Source organism: Macaca nemestrina, chromosome 16 (assembly GCF_043159975.1).
Source record: "Macaca nemestrina isolate mMacNem1 chromosome 16, mMacNem.hap1, whole genome shotgun sequence".
Taxonomy (NCBI): domain Eukaryota; kingdom Metazoa; phylum Chordata; class Mammalia; order Primates; family Cercopithecidae; genus Macaca; species Macaca nemestrina.
Window position 1 is genome coordinate 13,088,234 of NC_092140.1, and position 17,346 is coordinate 13,105,579.

Below are 17,346 nucleotides of genomic sequence, written 5' to 3' on the forward strand. Positions count from 1 at the left end.
AGTCGTGGGATGGTCTTCGACAATTAGCAGAAAGAAACATTTCTGTAAAAATAAGCTTTTGATGTTTAAATTTCATTTTTGGTGATTCTTCAGATCTCCCCTAGCCATCCAGGTAGCAAGTGGTTTAGGCAGCCTGGCCCTCCTGGCCCCTAGCCCTAGTATTTTTCCAAACCACTTCCTTCCCCCTCTCTCACCTCACTTCCCCTTGGTCTCTGACACCTGCTCCCCCTGTTTCCTGTGACCCTGTTCTCTGTGGTCTCCTTCAGACAGGCTTGTCTGGCTCGGCATTCGTTGCTTTCTCTTCTCCAAAGGGTTGGGATTCCAGTCCATCCCGAGGTGCTGTAGATAGCCACAGCTCTAAGACGGTCCTTTCTCCTCTCGTGTCCTCCTGGCATGAGGACCACAGAGCCAGGATGCTCCAGCTGCCTCCTCACTCACCCAGGGCTGTGGAGATGACACCTGAGCTTCTGCGTCCTTTGTCCTTTGCCTTTCTGCTACTCCTGTTCATAGACACACCCCATAGGACCCACCGGGGAACTCACAGTGAGCCGCACCCACGCTGTACCAGGCTCTGTTCTGTGTGGCTCCATCTCTGACTATTTTACTCTGTCCCTGATGGAGTGAGTTTCCAGCCCTGAGTATTCCAGAGCTCTCATTGTATATTCATTTCATTCATAAAGCAATTGGATTGTTCCCCTCCAGCATACTGGCATACTTGTTCCAGATCTGTTAAGCCTTTGTTTTGTCCCTAGCTTCCTTCTCGGTAGCGTTTGTGTGTGTGTAGTGTTCATTGGGTGGATTTATCAGCTTATTCAATCTTCCCAACCATCACCTAACACCATAGGCTGCCACGTACGCATCATCGGGAGGTCACAGTTACAGTGACAAATGGTCCTTGGCATTTCATGTATAACCGGTGTAGGGGAATCTGCTCCTAAAAGACATTCTTTTTTAGCTACTGACTGCATGTGAACTTGAGAATCACATGTAAATATAGTAATTTCATAGTCAGTGTATATTTTCTCATCTTGATTTATAGAAAAGTCCTTTATTCTGCAGCTCATATATCACATCCCCATCCTCTGGGAAGGGATTAAACTACCAGCCTTTAAAGTGATACCTGGACAATCACAGCAGAAGCTTTGGTCCGTGTCACATTCAGGTGCCAGTTAGTAAAGAATCCCACCTAAACTAGTCCAGTACTGCTGGGTGGAATTCTGTGTCTTTCATCACCGTACAGCATTGGGAGAACAATGACTGGAGTCATCAGCCTGAAAGAAAGAAACACATAGTTTATATTGCTTCATTCTCACTGAGGAAAGGAAGGGCAGAGTCACCATGTGGAAAATGTGGGAAAGAAATGGCAGAAATTGTATTCTGTGCTCATCCTACTTGTTAATCACTCTTGAAGCATTCGGCTTTCCAGGTTAACCCACTTAATCAGTTTTGGTCTGAAGGGAAAAAAAAGGGGGCAGAGGCAGCTTTGAAGGATTACTCCTGTTTTTTTTTTTTCTATCGGCAGGACGGCTTTTCACACTTCTCTCGCACCTTTATGTCCTTCATGTTTCCAATCACATTTTATTTTTTAAATATCATGCCCTTTGAGCTGATAACATTTTCCGATTGAAAATCCACTTTGTGACCTCAGAAGACTAAGTCTTTGGAGCTCTTGGGTATCGTGTGTTAAAGAACACAGCTCACAGCTTTTACGGCACACACATATCGCCGTCTGTGTCCAGCAGAATAGCTAGCAGCAGGTTCAAACCAATCCGCTGTTCTCTTGAGGCAGTTAAATCAAGTCCTACACCCAAAAGGAAGGAGAGAACTGATTGTAAGGTAACACCAAACGCTGTTACACAGCTACATCGTGTATTTATTTTAATATGTGGCAGAGTCTGGGAAGTTTCTTGTTTTATATGTCTAAAGAATTTTGGTTTTGGCCAGGCACAATGGCTCACACCTGTAATCCCAGCACTTTGAGAGGCAGAGGTGGGTGGATCGCTTGAGCCCAGGAGTTCAAGACCAGTGTGGGCAACATGGTGAAACCCCGCCTCTACAAAAAATACAAACAGTAACCAGCTGTGGCGGTGTGCTGGTGTGCGCCTGTGCTCCCAGCTACTCAGGAGGCTGAGATGGAAGAATTGCTTGAGCCCAGGGGGTTTGAGGCTACAGTGAGCCAAGATCACACCACTGCACTCCAGCCTGGGTGGCAGAGTGAGACCCTGTCTCAAAAAAAAAAAAAAAAAAATGGTTGTGTCTCCTAAGTTTAGGATTTGCTTAAATGTGTTTTATGTAATTCTTTGTTTTCTTCCCCCTCTTTTAAGGTTGCTGGTGTTGTCGGCCGTGCAGACCTCCTGTGTGCCCTGTTCTTCTTGTTGTCTTTCCTTGGCTACTGTAAAGCATTTAGAGAAAGTAAGCATTCCGTTTGCCTCCTGAATTTTCCACCTTCTTCATGTTTTTGTCCTGTTGAGCAGCGTCTTAACAGGTGGGAAAGAATCCATCTATATGAGTGTGTCACTCTGAGGGGATGTGGACCAGAGGGTGCATAAACTCTCTTTAGATATGTATGTCTGTTTGCGCCATCGCTTTTTCCATAATGCAAAGCTCTGACATTGGTGTTCACACTGTGGCCTATCCTATTGGGTATTGAGACCAAGAGCAGAAGCAGCAGCAGGATTGAGTTTTGCTATTTTATTTCCTGCAAAATTATAGGATTGCGAATGATTCCAGGACAGCCTTTCCTGTTTTGATGTTCTAGGTATTTATTGCCCAGCTATCCTTCCACAGCTTCCAAAGGTGGCTTGGAAAGAGCCAGGGAGATTTTTCATACACTGTCCCTCCTTCATCCCATCCTGTCCAGACTGAACCCAGGCTCAGGCCCTGTCTTGGAGCACCTGCGACTGCACTAAGGTGCAGCAGAAAAGTGACCCCAGTGGCCCTAGCCTGTGCCAGTACCCACTCAGGGCGTGGGTACACACAACCACACCCACCCCCTTTTATTATTATTACTTTATCACGCCTGGATAAAACCACCACTTCTTCCCATCGCTCGTTGGTTTTCTGATGCATTATAGTTTGGGGACAGCTTAGCAGAACAGCTTCAAGTATTGAGAATAGTGGTGGTAACTTTTCTTCCTATAACTTAGCGATAATGCACTTCAGTCTCTTCCTGGGGTGGGGGTCTCCCCACCTGTGATGATTATAAATCTCCCAAGAGACACGCAGCCACCAGAGACCTGGGGAGGTTGCATCGGCTGGCCCCATAATGAATTCAGTACCATCATGTGGCTCTTCATGAGACACTGAATCAGGAACAGGACTGGAAGGGAGGGGTGCCTTCACTGCCTGACTGTTAACATTCACTACAGATAATGGTTCTTCCTTTTCAAAAGTTGGCAATTAAATCTGAATTTACAGATACAGATGATAACATAACATCAGAAATCATATTTTTCCTGAAGAAAATTAAAAATTAGGAGTTGTGGGCCCGGCACGGTGGCTCACGCCTGTAATCCCAGCACTTAGGGAGGCCGAGGTGGGCAGATCACTTGAGGTCAGGAGTTTGAGACCAGCCTGGCCAACATAGTGAAACCCTGTCTCTACTACAAGTACAAACATTAGCCAGGCGTGGTGGTGTGTGCCTGTAGTCCTAGCTACTCGGGAGGCTAAGGCAGGAGAATCGCTTGAACCCAGGAGGCTGAGGTTGCAGTGAGCCAAGATTGTGCCATTGCACTCCAGCCTGGGTGACAGAGCGAGACTCTCTGTCTCAAAAAAAAAAGGAGTTGTGACTTTTCTCAAAGACAACTCTAAAGTTTCTGAAAGTGCCATTTTATTGATTTTAACATAATTTTAACATATCTTCCCTTAAAGTCACTACTCCCTATTCTGAATGGATTTCAAAGACATCAAAGTGATTTTTGAGGAAAGTACTAAACCTTGATAGATTTAACTTGTGGGGGACATCATTTAGTAGATATGATGGAACCTGTCACTACTTCTAAAGATTGCTCTTGTGAAATAATGAAAAAGCTATCATGATACGAAACACTCTTCCCTCAGGTGAACAGATACATGTATTGGCCTCCTTTAATGGAGTATTCTCACAGAAAAGTGAAAAGGCTAGATATTTTATATCCTTTTTCTGGAAGCTTTTACTAACCTTTTCTCTGTTTTAATTCACAAATTTGTATATTAGTATATATTACATGTATATTTTGCATACATTTGTAAATTATAAAATTATTTCCAAGTATCCATACAAAAGATACTTTTTTTATAAAGCTTTTGGCAAGAAACCAATACCAAAGTTAAAGAAATGTGTGGTGGCTGTTCAGTTAGTTAACACTTTGACTTACAAGAAATAGGCGAAGTATATTTCAGTACTGACATAAATATATTAACTGTAAGTACCAACGTGACCTTTCTTTTTTCTCCGATAACATTCTTTTAGCATTTATAATGTTTATTTTAAAATTGGAAAGAAATTACGAGGACTTTAATGTTAAGTTTGTAGATGTTTTTGAGAGTGTTAACCTGGGCGTTTTTGCATTTGCAAACCGATAGCAGTGGTAGATGTGGCTTCCGTAGAAACTTTTTTAAGATGACTAGATTTTGATTTGGTTGAGTTACTTGGGGCAGTTAAAAGACGGATGGATGGACTGGGAAACCTTTGAAGAATGCTTTCTCTTGACCTCTTGTCTGCAAGCTGCCCCTTCTTCATGGGATCTGTTCTCTTGTTAACATGAACCCTCTTGAGGAAAAGGAAAGCGCTGATTTAAATGGAGCCGATGGAGTCGCCTCCAGACTGGTCTCTGGGCCTTTGCAGGCACCAACAGCTTACTGGGTCTTTGGAAAATACAAAACTAAAATACAAAATACAAAAATAAAAAACTACTTTGGACAGTAGTTTGCATCTTATGCTCATCCAGGCCTTGGTGTCTTGACCCCGAAACTGATTGTTCATCCTGCATTTTGTGTCCTTCCTCTCCCCTCTTGGTGCCCACCTGCCCCAGCAGGCTTTGAGTTACGAATCATCACAGTTTTTCTCGGCAGTGTAAAGTGGACGGTTTGAAACACCCATCCTCGAGCTGCCATTTCCATCCTTTGGAATTGGCTTTCACTGCTATTTTCCATTCCCACTCATCGCTTCCAGACTTCCGCCGGAGTGATCGGATTCTGCCTCAGTTCCATCGCAGGCCTGGAGGCGCAGAGCCACCTGATTCTTGAGAGAGGGCCTTAGACACACGGTGACTAGCTTACTTGGGGGAGTCCCCTGTGTCCCACATGTGAGCAGGTCTCTGACCCCTCCCCAACAAGGTTCTGTGCCCTGAGACCCACCCTCTGTCACTTCAGGACCTCAGGACTGGATACCCAGCCCCACCCACCTCGTTCCCTGGCCCAGCGACATCAGAACAGCCCCTCACGCTGCCAGCCCGTCTCTCCCCTCCTCCTCACAACTCCCAAAGTTCCCTTTGTCTGATCAACCCCAGAACCAGGGCTAATGAAATCTGCTGGAGCCTCTCCTAGTCTCTTAGCAGAGGCACTGTTTTTAGCAACTTTTCTGTTTCTGATTTTCCATACTCCTTTTTAAACATGCTAAGAATAGAATGTGCTTCTTTGTTGATAGATGACAACTCCTTGGAATAATCCTTGAACATCATCATGTTAATGTTCAGTTAAGTTCGTAGGGTGCTTAAGAGTCTTTTCTAGGAGGAGAAAACTTTCTACAAATGAATAATACCTTTACAGAGAAGCAGCAGTAAGAGTCTCATATGCAAAAATAATTCTGGTTAACGTGTTCGTGAAAAGCCGTGGTTTCTGATTCTGTTCTAAAATAGTAGAAAGGCTTATTGATTTTAGTCATTCATTCCATCACCAATAGTTAATCAAACTTTAAGGGTGTTTCTTGTACCAGGTCCAGTTTCCAGTGCTGGGGATACAAAGACTAGAACAACAAAGCTCATGCCCCTGAGGGGCTTACCGTAACTCCAGTATATTTTGATTAAAATAAAGCTTCCGTGATTCAGAATGTCTACAGAGCAGAATATTCTGGTTTTCCTTCCTTTCCTGTTGACTTTTTCCTTCCTGTACCCCTCATAGCAGGCACTCAGTAAGGATCCTTTCTTTTCATGGTGTGTTTATGCAGAATGGGAGGCCATGGCCTTTATTCTACTTATTTCCTTCATCTTTTATTAAATTTCCTTCAGTACAACAAAACAGAACTCTTGATCCTAATGAAAATTCAATTGTATATATATTTTCATTTGGATCAAGAGCTCTGTTCCTTTGGAGTTTGAGATATCTTAAACAGTCACATGTTTATTTACTTATTTATTTTGAGACCAAGTCTTGCTCTGTTGCCCAGGTTGGAGTGCAGTGGTGTAATCTCAGCTCACTGCAACCTCTGCCTCCCAAGTTCAAGTGATTCTCCTGCCTCAGCCTCCCAAGTAGCTGGGACTACAGTCACCCGCCAACATGCCCAGTTAATTTTTGTGTTTTTAGTAAAGACGGGGTTTCGCCATGTTGGCCAGGCTGGTCTTGAACTCCTGACCTCAAGTGATCCGCCCACCTCAGCCTCCCAAAGTGCTGGGATTATGGCCTGAGCCACCGTGCCCAGCATTGTTTTTTGTGTGTGTTTTCTGTGGTTTTTGTTGTTGTTGTTGTTGTTGTTTGAGATGGAGTTTTGCTCTTGTAGCCCAGGCTGGAATGCTGTGGCACAATCTTGGCTCACTGCAACCTCTGCCTCCCAGGTTCAAGCGATTCTCCTACCTCAGCCTCCAGCCATGTTTTTATTTTACCCTATCTAGTCAGTACAAATTGTACAAAAAGCCGAGTGGTAAACACATGTATTTATTGTCATTGCAGTGGTGATTTCTTGTTCCAAGTGCCCGTGTCTATAAATGTTCAGCAGAGAACAAAAACTAACTCTTTTGTGGTAGACAAGTCCATTATTTATTGAGATACAAATAATAATGCTATTTAATGTTTAAATTTCAGGTTTAAAGTAACCCTGGTCTTTGTACTTTTGGGATCTGAACATAAATTCAAAGAAAGGCCTAACATCAGAGGAACAAATTTAATATTATTTTATAAGGGAACAAAAAATTAAGTACTCTGAAATTAATGATTCAACTAGTTAATAAGTTCTTTCAGAGAATGCATTTTTTTTGGTAACATCATTAACTTTTTTTATGGATGGGATGTCTTTATTATAAAGCTCTGGACAATTTTTAACTGCTTGAGTTTATCCACAAGCAGTCCTGTCCTAACCTCTGGAATCCTAGTATTTTCAGAAAATGAAGAATGTACTCACATTTCTGGGACTCTGCCTCTTTTTTTTTTTTTTTTTTTTTGGTGCATAAATAGAATGTCTAGCAAGATCTTTGCAACAGAATTTTTTAAAAGTAGGTTCCTTATAAAGGAAGCATACATTTTCTTAAAAAAAAAAAAACAAAACAAAACACTAAGTCAGATGAAATCAATGGCACACTGGGTATTACTTCTGAATGCCCAAAACAAAAAGTGTTATTCTTACAATGAGGTATCTTGTATTTACATCTCTCTTAAAGCCTGGTATTTCAGATTGGAAACAGATCATTTCTGCACATGAAACTTGCTAGAATAGCCAAAACAATTTCGTTTCCAAACTAATACCTTAAAATACTTGTTTCATGGGAGTTAAGACCAAAAGGAGAAATTTAATCTCATTTATAGTGGGGAGAAGAGAGTCTTTTCCGGAGGGGGATGGATTTTCTATATACCTAGAACAATCATTTTAAGTTCTAAATTCTTATTCATAATATCAAAGGCAGGATCTCAAATCTCCATTATTCTTAAGCTGTATAGCTTCCCTTAAGCTGTATAGTTCTATAGCTGTGTAGTTCACCTTAAGCTGTATAGTTCTATAGCTGTGTAGTTCACCTTAAGCTGTATAGTTCAGGCACTAAAATGGGGTGACTCTTACTCTTGGGGTATCATTCCCTCGTATTTTCATTCTGATTAAAGACACCTGTTTTTCTTCGACATCGAATCACACTGCTTACAAAATAGGGCAGTTGGCTAACTCATGTCCGATAGGACACTTGGTTTTAGATTTGGGGCCATTGCTGACTGCATTCTGACGGTGGGAGTCGTGCAGATTCTCTTTTCCCTGTTTCTTTGGTTCCTTCATTGCTTGATTTTCCCCCACATGGACCCGTGTTTTAGAGCAGCAAGCCTGACTTCTTTCATTCTGTGCATAGAAGCACGGCTCGGTCGTTCCAGCTTTTGGAACGTGAATCTGATGCTCATTGTGTTGCTCTGGCAGAGAGAGAGTCGCGGCCACCTGTCGGGGTGGCGTGGTTCCCACACACAACATGACGTGCCAGTTTCGAGCGGCAGAGATGCCAGGCATAGAGTGGTGGAGAGGGGTAACTTGTATAATGTGATGCTTTTTCTGAAAGGAGATCTTCCCACTGGAAAGGAGTGCCAAATCCGAGGCACATGCTTCATTAAATGGATCACATCTGCTGGCACTTGTGGGTGTTAGCACTGACAAGTGTCTTTCTGTCATTGCATTTTTTTCCCTGTGCTCCCTTCACTCCATTAGCCTTTGCCTCCATTTACCCAAGTGAGTGAATTCTCTTAGATGCTAGAGACAATATACTGAAACGAGAAGAACATTGCCTAGGCACGTCTCTAGTCAATTCTGGATCATAAACTATTGATGTTTGCTAATGCTGCGTAATTATCCTAGAGCAAGTTGTCTTCTTAAAGGATGAGAGAGGCAGCATGGTGTCCAAATGGTTTTTGGTTTTTCCCGTCCTCTCCTGGGTCATTGGTACTTAAAATTTAACAGTCTTGATGGAGAGGAGACAGAAAATGCTGGGGAAGAGTGATGTCCTCAGATGCTTACCTAGAGCCATGTACAAGTTAGAATTTTAAATCTGGGGAAGATGTTTCTGAATAAAAATATTTATTAGCGCAGCTGTGCTGAAGGTGACATCTGCCACTCAGAATTTATTTGCACTGTTTTTAACAGTTACTTCTAAATTTAAAATGAAAATTATTGATTTTCTCCATGGTTTTTAAATATTTCTTATGTAATTTTCATTTATTTATTTATTTATTTTAAAGAAGAATATCTTAATGATGGCGATTCTTCCAGTGTGAAGGGGTTCAAAGATTAAAAGTGAAAAGACCTGAATTCTGGCAGTATTTGTCCACACTGAGCAAATGATTAACTTTTGGGTATTAAATTACATATCGTAATTGCAAGAAAAATGTAATATAGTAAGACTCTGATAGACATAGAAATAAATGAAACTATTTATTGATTCAACAGATACTTTTCGAGTGCCCACTATATGCAAGGTGAACTACTGTTACCTGTCTCAGTTGTCTTATTAAAATGCTCAAACTTGGAAATAAAATAATGGTTTGCATTTGTTACTGTGTAAGAACATAGTCACAAAAGCACAGAGTCTAAATTCCACTAGATTATATGTTGATAATTATTAGCATTAGTCACCTTCACAAACTAAGGCTTAAAATAAATCTTAATTTGGGGAATTATGTGGGCCAGACTTTGGTGGAGCAGGTCATATTTCCAGAAGTCCACTAGTCTGGGCCATCTAAACACTCAGAACTAGTTTTTCACTTGAATTTTTGTAAGGCCTTTTTTGTTCACCTCCAAAAGTGGAAACATTTTGTCATCGCTATATGGGCTGGCTTTGGTTTATCATTCATGCACATATATACTGCATATATATAAAGAGGGCCCCTTTCATTTTTATGAAATGGTTTTAAAATATTAAGCTTTCCAATTTAGATTCTGGGGAACTCAAAGTTATGTGCATGCTTCGTCTTATGACTCTGGATAAAATACTGAGTGGCAGCTGGGCACAGTGGCTCACACCTGTAATCCCAGCACTTGGAGAGGTCAAAGTGGGAGGATCACTTGAGCACAGGAGTTTGAGACCAGCTTGGGCAACATAGTAAGACCCCCTTTCTCTACAAAAATAAAAATTTTTTAAAAATTAGCCAGGCCTGATGGCATGTGCTTGTGGTCCCAGCTACTTGGGAGGCTGAGGCCGGAGGATTGCTTGATCCTGGGAGGTCAAGGCTCCAGTAAGTTGTGATCACGCTACTGTACTCCAGCCTGGGCAAAAGAATGAGACCTTGTCTCAAAACAAAACAAAAAAAAACACCAAAAATTGTCAAGTGACGAATCTGGTAGGGATTGGAGAAAGAGTTGGATTTAAATAGGCAAACTCATTTCATATTTTCTGAGTTTTCAAGGACAGAGCTGCATACAAACATAGCAATGTCCACACTATGTCACCTGTGAGCTGGGTCTTTGATCACATGGTCCAGACACTGCCATGCAATAGAAATACAACAGGAGCCATACATGGAATTGAAAACTTTGAGGTAGCCATGTTTTAAAAAGAAACAGGTGAGATGGATTTTAATAATATATTTTATTTGCCTTGATATATCAAAATTATAATTTCAACATGTAATCAATATAAAAAAATGAAAATGTTCACATCTTTTTTTCATACTAAGCTTCCAAAACCAGGTGTATATTCCACACTAACAATACATCCCACCTGGGTCTAGATACATTTCAAGCACTCGTTAGCTGTAATTATTACTTTCTTGGACCGTGGCGGGTCTAGAATGTGGTGCTCACTAGGTTTATCTCTGACCATCGAGCTTTTGCCTTTGATCTGAAATTGCCACAGTTTTGAGAAGTGATACTTAATATTTAATAATTGCTGAAACTGAAGACACTTCTTCAGCAAAGAAACATTACCTTCATCTTTCATATCTTTTCATGCTGGGTGCGTTTGAAGCAAAATCGGAAGTCTAAGGAAAAACAATAGGACTCTTCTGTCAGAATTGCAATAGAGGACGGGAGAGGTGGGGTTTAGAGTTTGAGAATGTGGTGAAATTATGAGGTGAGATTAGGGAGAAGGTTATCAGTAAACCTGAAGGCTGTGTTTCCTAGTTGTTATTTTTCTGTTTTCAACTAAGTCTCTGGTTTAGCCTTATAAGGAGAAAGCCATTTTAAATTCTAGATAAGAGGAATGTCTAGAATTCTTCTCTAGAGGAATTCTAGAGGAGCCCATCACTTTCCTGTCTGTGTCATAATTTAGCTTTGTGTAAATAGGGTGCTTTCAAGAGCCATCTTTTGGGCATTTTTAATGAAGGAACTGGGAATGTTTTTCTTTTCAAAGGCCTCCCAGTCCATGGAGGAAAATTAATCTATGTTACAGTCAAGTAAAAATACAAGATAATTCCTTTTTTCTAGGCAGAAATGTAAAACCAAGGAACTTGCTTTTGGAATTAAGAACAGAGACTATTACATTGGGGAATGTATTATGTTTAGTTGAGAAGTACCAACACATTCTGAGAGTGAGAGAAGCCTACAAAAACCCAATTCAGGTAACGAGTTGGTGGGATGGGGTGGGGTGGAGGGTGTCCATTTGGTTTCTAGTGAGCCATGGAGCCGAGCGCCTAGTCAACTTGAAAACAATGGATGGAGCCCAGCCATGGCACCATCTCCTCATGCTGGGTCTAGAGTGGCCAGTGGGGGCCCGGGGTCTCTTGCCCTGTTTATCTCTGGATGAGATCCCATGGTAATTAATCAGGTCATTTATAATTAAAAGTTTTGTTTGCAAATAAACTGCTAATAGGAGAAAATCCTAAAGGTAGTTTGACCCAGACTCAGGAAAATGTGTCATGGGAAGAGGGGCTGTACCCTGAGACTGAGTGGACAAAGCCCCCCATCTCTCATGACGTGGCGGAAGGCCTGGACTTCTCAGGCTCTGGCATGAACTTGTAAGCTGGACGCTGTGCTCTCCCCCTAAAGCTTGTGGCCCTTTCCCCAAATCATAGCCTAAAATAATTCATCAATCTGTTAGCTTTTGGGTTATTTTGGCTGTAATTTTTTTTAAAGCTTTAGTGCCTGCCAATACTTATCTGCCAATGAGTGCTAGCAAATGCCCACATGAAACAATAAATCCGTAAGTGCTCAAGTTGGAATTGCGTGTAATTTGAAAGGGTTTTGTTGTTGTTGTGGCTCCTTATTGTGATCTTTTGGCATTAGATACATAGAAAGTAATTACTTTCTGCAAATTAAATGATCCTTCCTTTGCTTGATGGATCCAAGAATACTCATGTATAATGGTTTTCAGTGGAGGGATCCTGGCTTCTGGGCTCCACGCCTCCTGAACAACTTAGAGCAGCGCTGCCCAAGGGCACAGCTAAGGCCTGAAGTTTAGGGAGTCTGGCTTGGGCTCAGCATTTAGAATAATCTAGCAACCCAGAGTTTAAAAATGAAACGGGTTGTGGTTTGAAAATTAATCCCCATCACTGAAGTTCCTCAAGTCAAGACCAGGTGGCCCCCTGCTGGAAGCATCTTAGAAGGGATTCCAGCATTTCCGTCCTTGCAGGAGAGATGATGCACAGCCTCTAAGAAGCAGTGTTGACCCCTGCGTTTCCATGAGTTGTCGGGAGCTCAAAGCTTATTGCACCCCTTTTGATAGAGAGTAGATAGTCACTTCACTCACTGAACATGTTCTGCCCTTCCAGAGTCAGTCGGGCCTGCTGATTCAGTCAGAATAATTTTTAGTTGCTCCTACGAGCCAGGCGTGGTGCCAGCCGTCCAGCCATGAGCAGGCTTACTCTCAAGGGGGTGCACCCTGCCTTTAGGGAGCATCAGAGCCACCTGGAAAGCTTGTTAAAGGCTGATTACTGGTTCCCATCCTCAATTTCTGATTCATCTGGGGCCTGAGTCTAACAAGATCCAGGTGCAGGTTCGTGAACCATACACCTGTGAGTAGCACTGGTTTAGGGCAATGGTTCTCAACTGGGAGGGATTTCCTGCCCTCCCCACGCCCCTACTCACATCTGACAATATCTGTGACATTTTTGTTTGTCACCACTGAGGGGAGCTGTGGGGGTGGTGCCACTGGCCTCTGATGGGTAGAAGCTGGGGGTACTGCTAAACATCCTGTGATGCACAGGGCAACCCCCCTCCAAAAAAAGTAAGCAGCCCACATGTGATTAATGCCAAGGTGGAGAGAACCTTGACTCGGGAATGACAGAAAATCAAGTGCTGGCGATAAACTCCATGAGGAATGTTTTGATAGACTGTGATCAGGGCAGTTTAGAGCACCACAGCTGGGCCTAACCTAATCTAGGGGGGCAGTCAGGGACATGGAGAGGTGAACGGGGCTCACCTGCTCACGGGGCAGTCAGGTGTCCATACAGCAGGGGTGTTTGCTCTTTTAACTGAGGGAGGAAACAAGTGAATTGCAGAGAAACCTGCCTGAGAGGGCGGGGTTTGGCATTTCACAGCATAAGTGACATTTAACAGCTTTATTGATTGGGTAGGATTCCTCCAGGACTGTTCTGCCCCAAGGGAACTCAGTAAGCACACCCAGGTGAGAACCTGCAAGTGGGCAGTGGTGGTGGGCCTGGAGTGAGTGTGTGCTGGGAGGGGCCGGAGAGGGCCCATGGTGGCCACTTCAGCAAGGCCTTTAAAGCCACAGTGTCAGAAGAGGAACCATTATCCTGAAGGCAAAAGAGATAATTGGAAGGCCTAAAACAAGAATGTTCAGGCCGGGCTCAGTGACTCATGCCTGTAATCCCAGCACTTTGGAGGCCTAGGCAGGTGGATCACAAGGTCAGGAGTTCGGGACCAGACTGGCCAACATGGTGAAACCCCGTCTCTACTAAAAATACAAAAATTAGCCAGGCATGGTAGCGTGCACCTGTAGTCTCAGCTACTCGGGATGCTGAGGCAGGAGAGTTTCTTGAACCCGGGAGGCAGAGGTTGCAGTGAGGTGAGATCGCGCCATTGCATTCCAGCCTGGGTGACAGGACAATACTCCATCTCAAAAAAAAAGAAAAAAGAATGTTCATTGTGTTTCATGAGACAATGGGATCTCAGTTAAGAGGCTTTCCTGTCGATCAGTTGGCCTTGTGAAAAGCTTTTAACTAAGTGCCTCAACTATAATGGCCAAGTCAACTTTTTGTATAATAGCTATTCCATTTGTTTGTATTTTAAATCTAGAAATTTGATACACAGATTCTTCCCCCAGAAAGCTGAAAGGGCCAGAGTCTCTGCTGCCGCTGAAGCCTGTGTGGGAGTGAGGAGGCTGTCCCAGCAGCCCAGCCGTGTAGCTGGTCCTGCAGGCTGCAGGTGTTGGGCACATCAGGAGATAGTCCTGCTCATGCTTTATTGAGAGCCAGGGGCCCAGCTGGGGACAGGCCTTCTCATCCTGACAGGGTCTCAACCCCAATGTAGAGCATTTGAGGTTAAGAGCACCTCCCAGCCGGGTGCAATGGCTCACGCCAGTAATCCCAGTGCTTTGGGAGGCCGAGGTGGGTGGATCACGAGGTCAGTATATCGAGACCATCCTGGCTAACATGGTGAAACCCCATTTCTACTAAAAATACAAAAAATTAGCCATGCGTGGTGGCGGGCGCCTGTAGTCCCAGCTACTCAGGAGGCTGAGGCAGGAGAATGGTATGAACCCGGGAGGCGGAGCTTGCAGCGAGCCAACATCACGCCACTGCACTCCAGCTTGGGCAACAGAACGAGACTCCGCCTTAAAAAAAAAAAAAGAAAGGAGCACCTCCCACCCCCAAGCCAGAACGCACTGGCTGTTTTTGGGACAGGAAGGCCTTCCATCCTGGTGTGTTGCTGATTCTGTCTCAAGTATTCACAAGTATTTTTCTGTCCCTCCATGCAGGGTCTGCAGGACACACACAAACACTTGTTAATTTCCCCAGCAGGCAGTTTAATGAGCTCACGGTGTATTTTTTACACGATCCAGTTGTCTGGCAGATTTTGGCTGATCAGCCACCTCCTTGACTACTGCATCAAAACCCCATTGGAAATTGCATCTCCCTCTAAGCTGATCAGGTTTGACTGACCCAAGTGCCACAAACATTAATTAAATGATTTCTGTAGTCCCAGCATTATACCAAGTGATTTTTAACATGTTTAGTTTTTAACATAGTTTTTTAATACATGCACATGGTTAAGATAATGTAAAGAGTACTGAAGGTTATGTAATGAAAAGTGAGACTAAAAGTAAACTTTCTTTCTCCTCTACCCCAATTCTTCATTTTAGAACTTCTTAGAAACTAGTCAATTTCTTATGTGTTGTCATAGAGATATATTTTGCATTTGCAAGCATTCTTTATGAGTGTTTAACAAAAATGACCAGGTGTTCCTGTGTAATTTTTTCCTTTCAAATATATCCTGAGGTTGGTAACGTTGCCCCCACGTTATAGGTGAGTTCCTTGAGACCGTGAAAGTCACTTGCCCAGTGTCACACAGTGAGTGGCACAGCTGGCATTTAGATGCTTACGTAGAGCCATAAGCATTCAGACTGGGAGTTCTAGTTGTAAGTAGAATTGAACCGAGTAATGCCAGGCGAGCTAACAATTGGATTCTCCAAGAAAGTTCGCTTTTGTCCCACTTGATACCGATGTCTTTTTTATATGTTGGCTTATTTATTTAGATGAAGAATGAGGGCTTCGCAACAGAGAGGAGTATCCATGCAGCTTCCCTCTCCTCCCTAGCAGTTTAGTTCTGGCCCCCAAATTGCACACACCACTGACCAGACAGTGTACAGCCAGACCCTGCTCCCAGAAGGCCACTTAGGGACCAGCGGTGGTTACTCGAGCTGCCGCGCAGCCCAGCTTCTTACAGTGTTCACACATCTGGGGATGTTTTGGCTTCTTGTTGGTGCTCGAGCCCCCGTGCAGATTGGCAGCCCAGCCTGGTCTGTGTCTTTACCTGTCCCAGGTGCTAGATAGGCGCCAGCTCTGTCAGTGGCCGTGCACCCTTTGGTAGAGGTTGGAGCTGTTCCACACAGGGAGCAGAGCAGATCCATTCTAAGCCACCTGGTGTCCAGAGGGCCCGAACTCCCGTTCCAGGAGGAATGGAGATTCTCAGAGGCTTTCCCAGCAGCTCCATCATGACAGCAGCAGTGACCACTGGGGGCATTTTGAAACCAAATGGACTGTTTGCAGTCTCAGTGGGAGTTCTCAAAAAGACTCATCAGAATGGTCTCGCAGGTGATTGGTAGGTTGGGAACGAGGTACCTGCTGCATGGGGACTCTGGCATGAGGTGTCTTTGTGGCCAGGGCTTCATGACGGTGCCTCCCAAAGGCCCTGGGCACCTCCTTGGGAGAGCTTTGAGAAGGGACATATGTACCATTTAGAAGGTATTGTCTAATGCACTCTTGCCCACAGAGAAGTGCTGTCTGAAGCCCAAACCCTGTTTTTAAGTTACGGTTGTTTAAGGTATTTGCTTAGAATTTTAGTTCCTGATGCTAAAAAACTGAGCTGCATTCCATGACTTTTGCACTGATCATTTCTCTTAATTGGCAGGTAACAAGGAGGGAACGTATTCTTCCACCTTCTGGGTGCTGCTGAGTATCTTCCTAGGAGCAGTGGCCATGCTGTGCAAAGAGCAAGGGATCACCGTGCTGGTGAGAGCCGCGACATGGCCGCCGGGGCCTGCTTTTTCTGTGTATCCTTTTCCCTCCTATAAAGACATCTGGGGCTGGCCCTGCCTTTGTGGCATTCTCCACGCCTTCATCCCATTGCTGGCCTGAGGTGATGACCTTTCTGGGCAAATGACTTTCGCTGTCATAATTCTGGCATTTCAGATGGAGAACTGACTGTCTTCCTTGACAGTCATGTGCAACTGGCGAGAAATGGTGAATGAGGAGTTCTCAGGGAGCCACGATGAGTCCTCTTGAGAGGCCCTATCGAAAATGATAAAAGAATGGTTTGAGTTTTCTGGGATGCTAGTACATATTTCAGCAGTCCTAGATCACCTAGGACTGACCTCATCAATCGTTTTGATCTCAGATCTAGAAAGGGTGGCGGATAGTTTAGTAATGAAGAAACAGGGCCGGGCACCGTGGCTCATGCTTGTAATCCCAGAACTTTGGGAGGCCGAGGCGGGCGGATCACCTGAGGTCAGGAGTTCGAGACCAGCCTCACCAACATGGAGAAACCCCATCTCTACTAAAAATATAAAATTAGCCAGGTGCAGTGGCACATGCGTATAATCCCAGCTACTCAGGAGGCTGAGGCAGGAGAATCGCTTGAACCTGGGAGGCGGAGGTTGCAGTGAGCCAAGATCGTGCCATTGCACTCCAGCTTGGACAACAACAGCGAAACTATGTGTCAAAAAAAAAAAAAAAAAAGTAAGAGATGAAGGAACAAGAGTTTTGCAGCCACTCAAAGCCTCACGTGCACACACATTCTGTCTCTCTTCTCATCATTCCCCCACCGCCAGCGGTTACCTATGGTTATAGTTAACCATT

The 17,346-nt window shown here is 43.8% G+C and overlaps 1 protein-coding gene across 3 annotated transcripts in view; it reads left to right on the plus strand.

Annotated features, from left to right (window-relative positions):
- LOC105477983 (transmembrane O-mannosyltransferase targeting cadherins 4) overlaps nucleotides 1-17,346 on the plus strand; it is a 70,326-nt gene that overhangs the window by 15,980 nt on the left and 37,000 nt on the right. For all 3 annotated transcript variants that reach the window (XM_011734914.3, XM_011734934.3, XM_011734921.2), the window contains 2 exons: nucleotides 2,325-2,412; nucleotides 16,400-16,500. In XM_011734914.3, coding sequence (XP_011733216.2) covers nucleotides 2,325-2,412; nucleotides 16,400-16,500 — 189 coding nt within the window. The remainder of the gene's footprint in view (nucleotides 1-2,324; nucleotides 2,413-16,399; nucleotides 16,501-17,346) is intronic.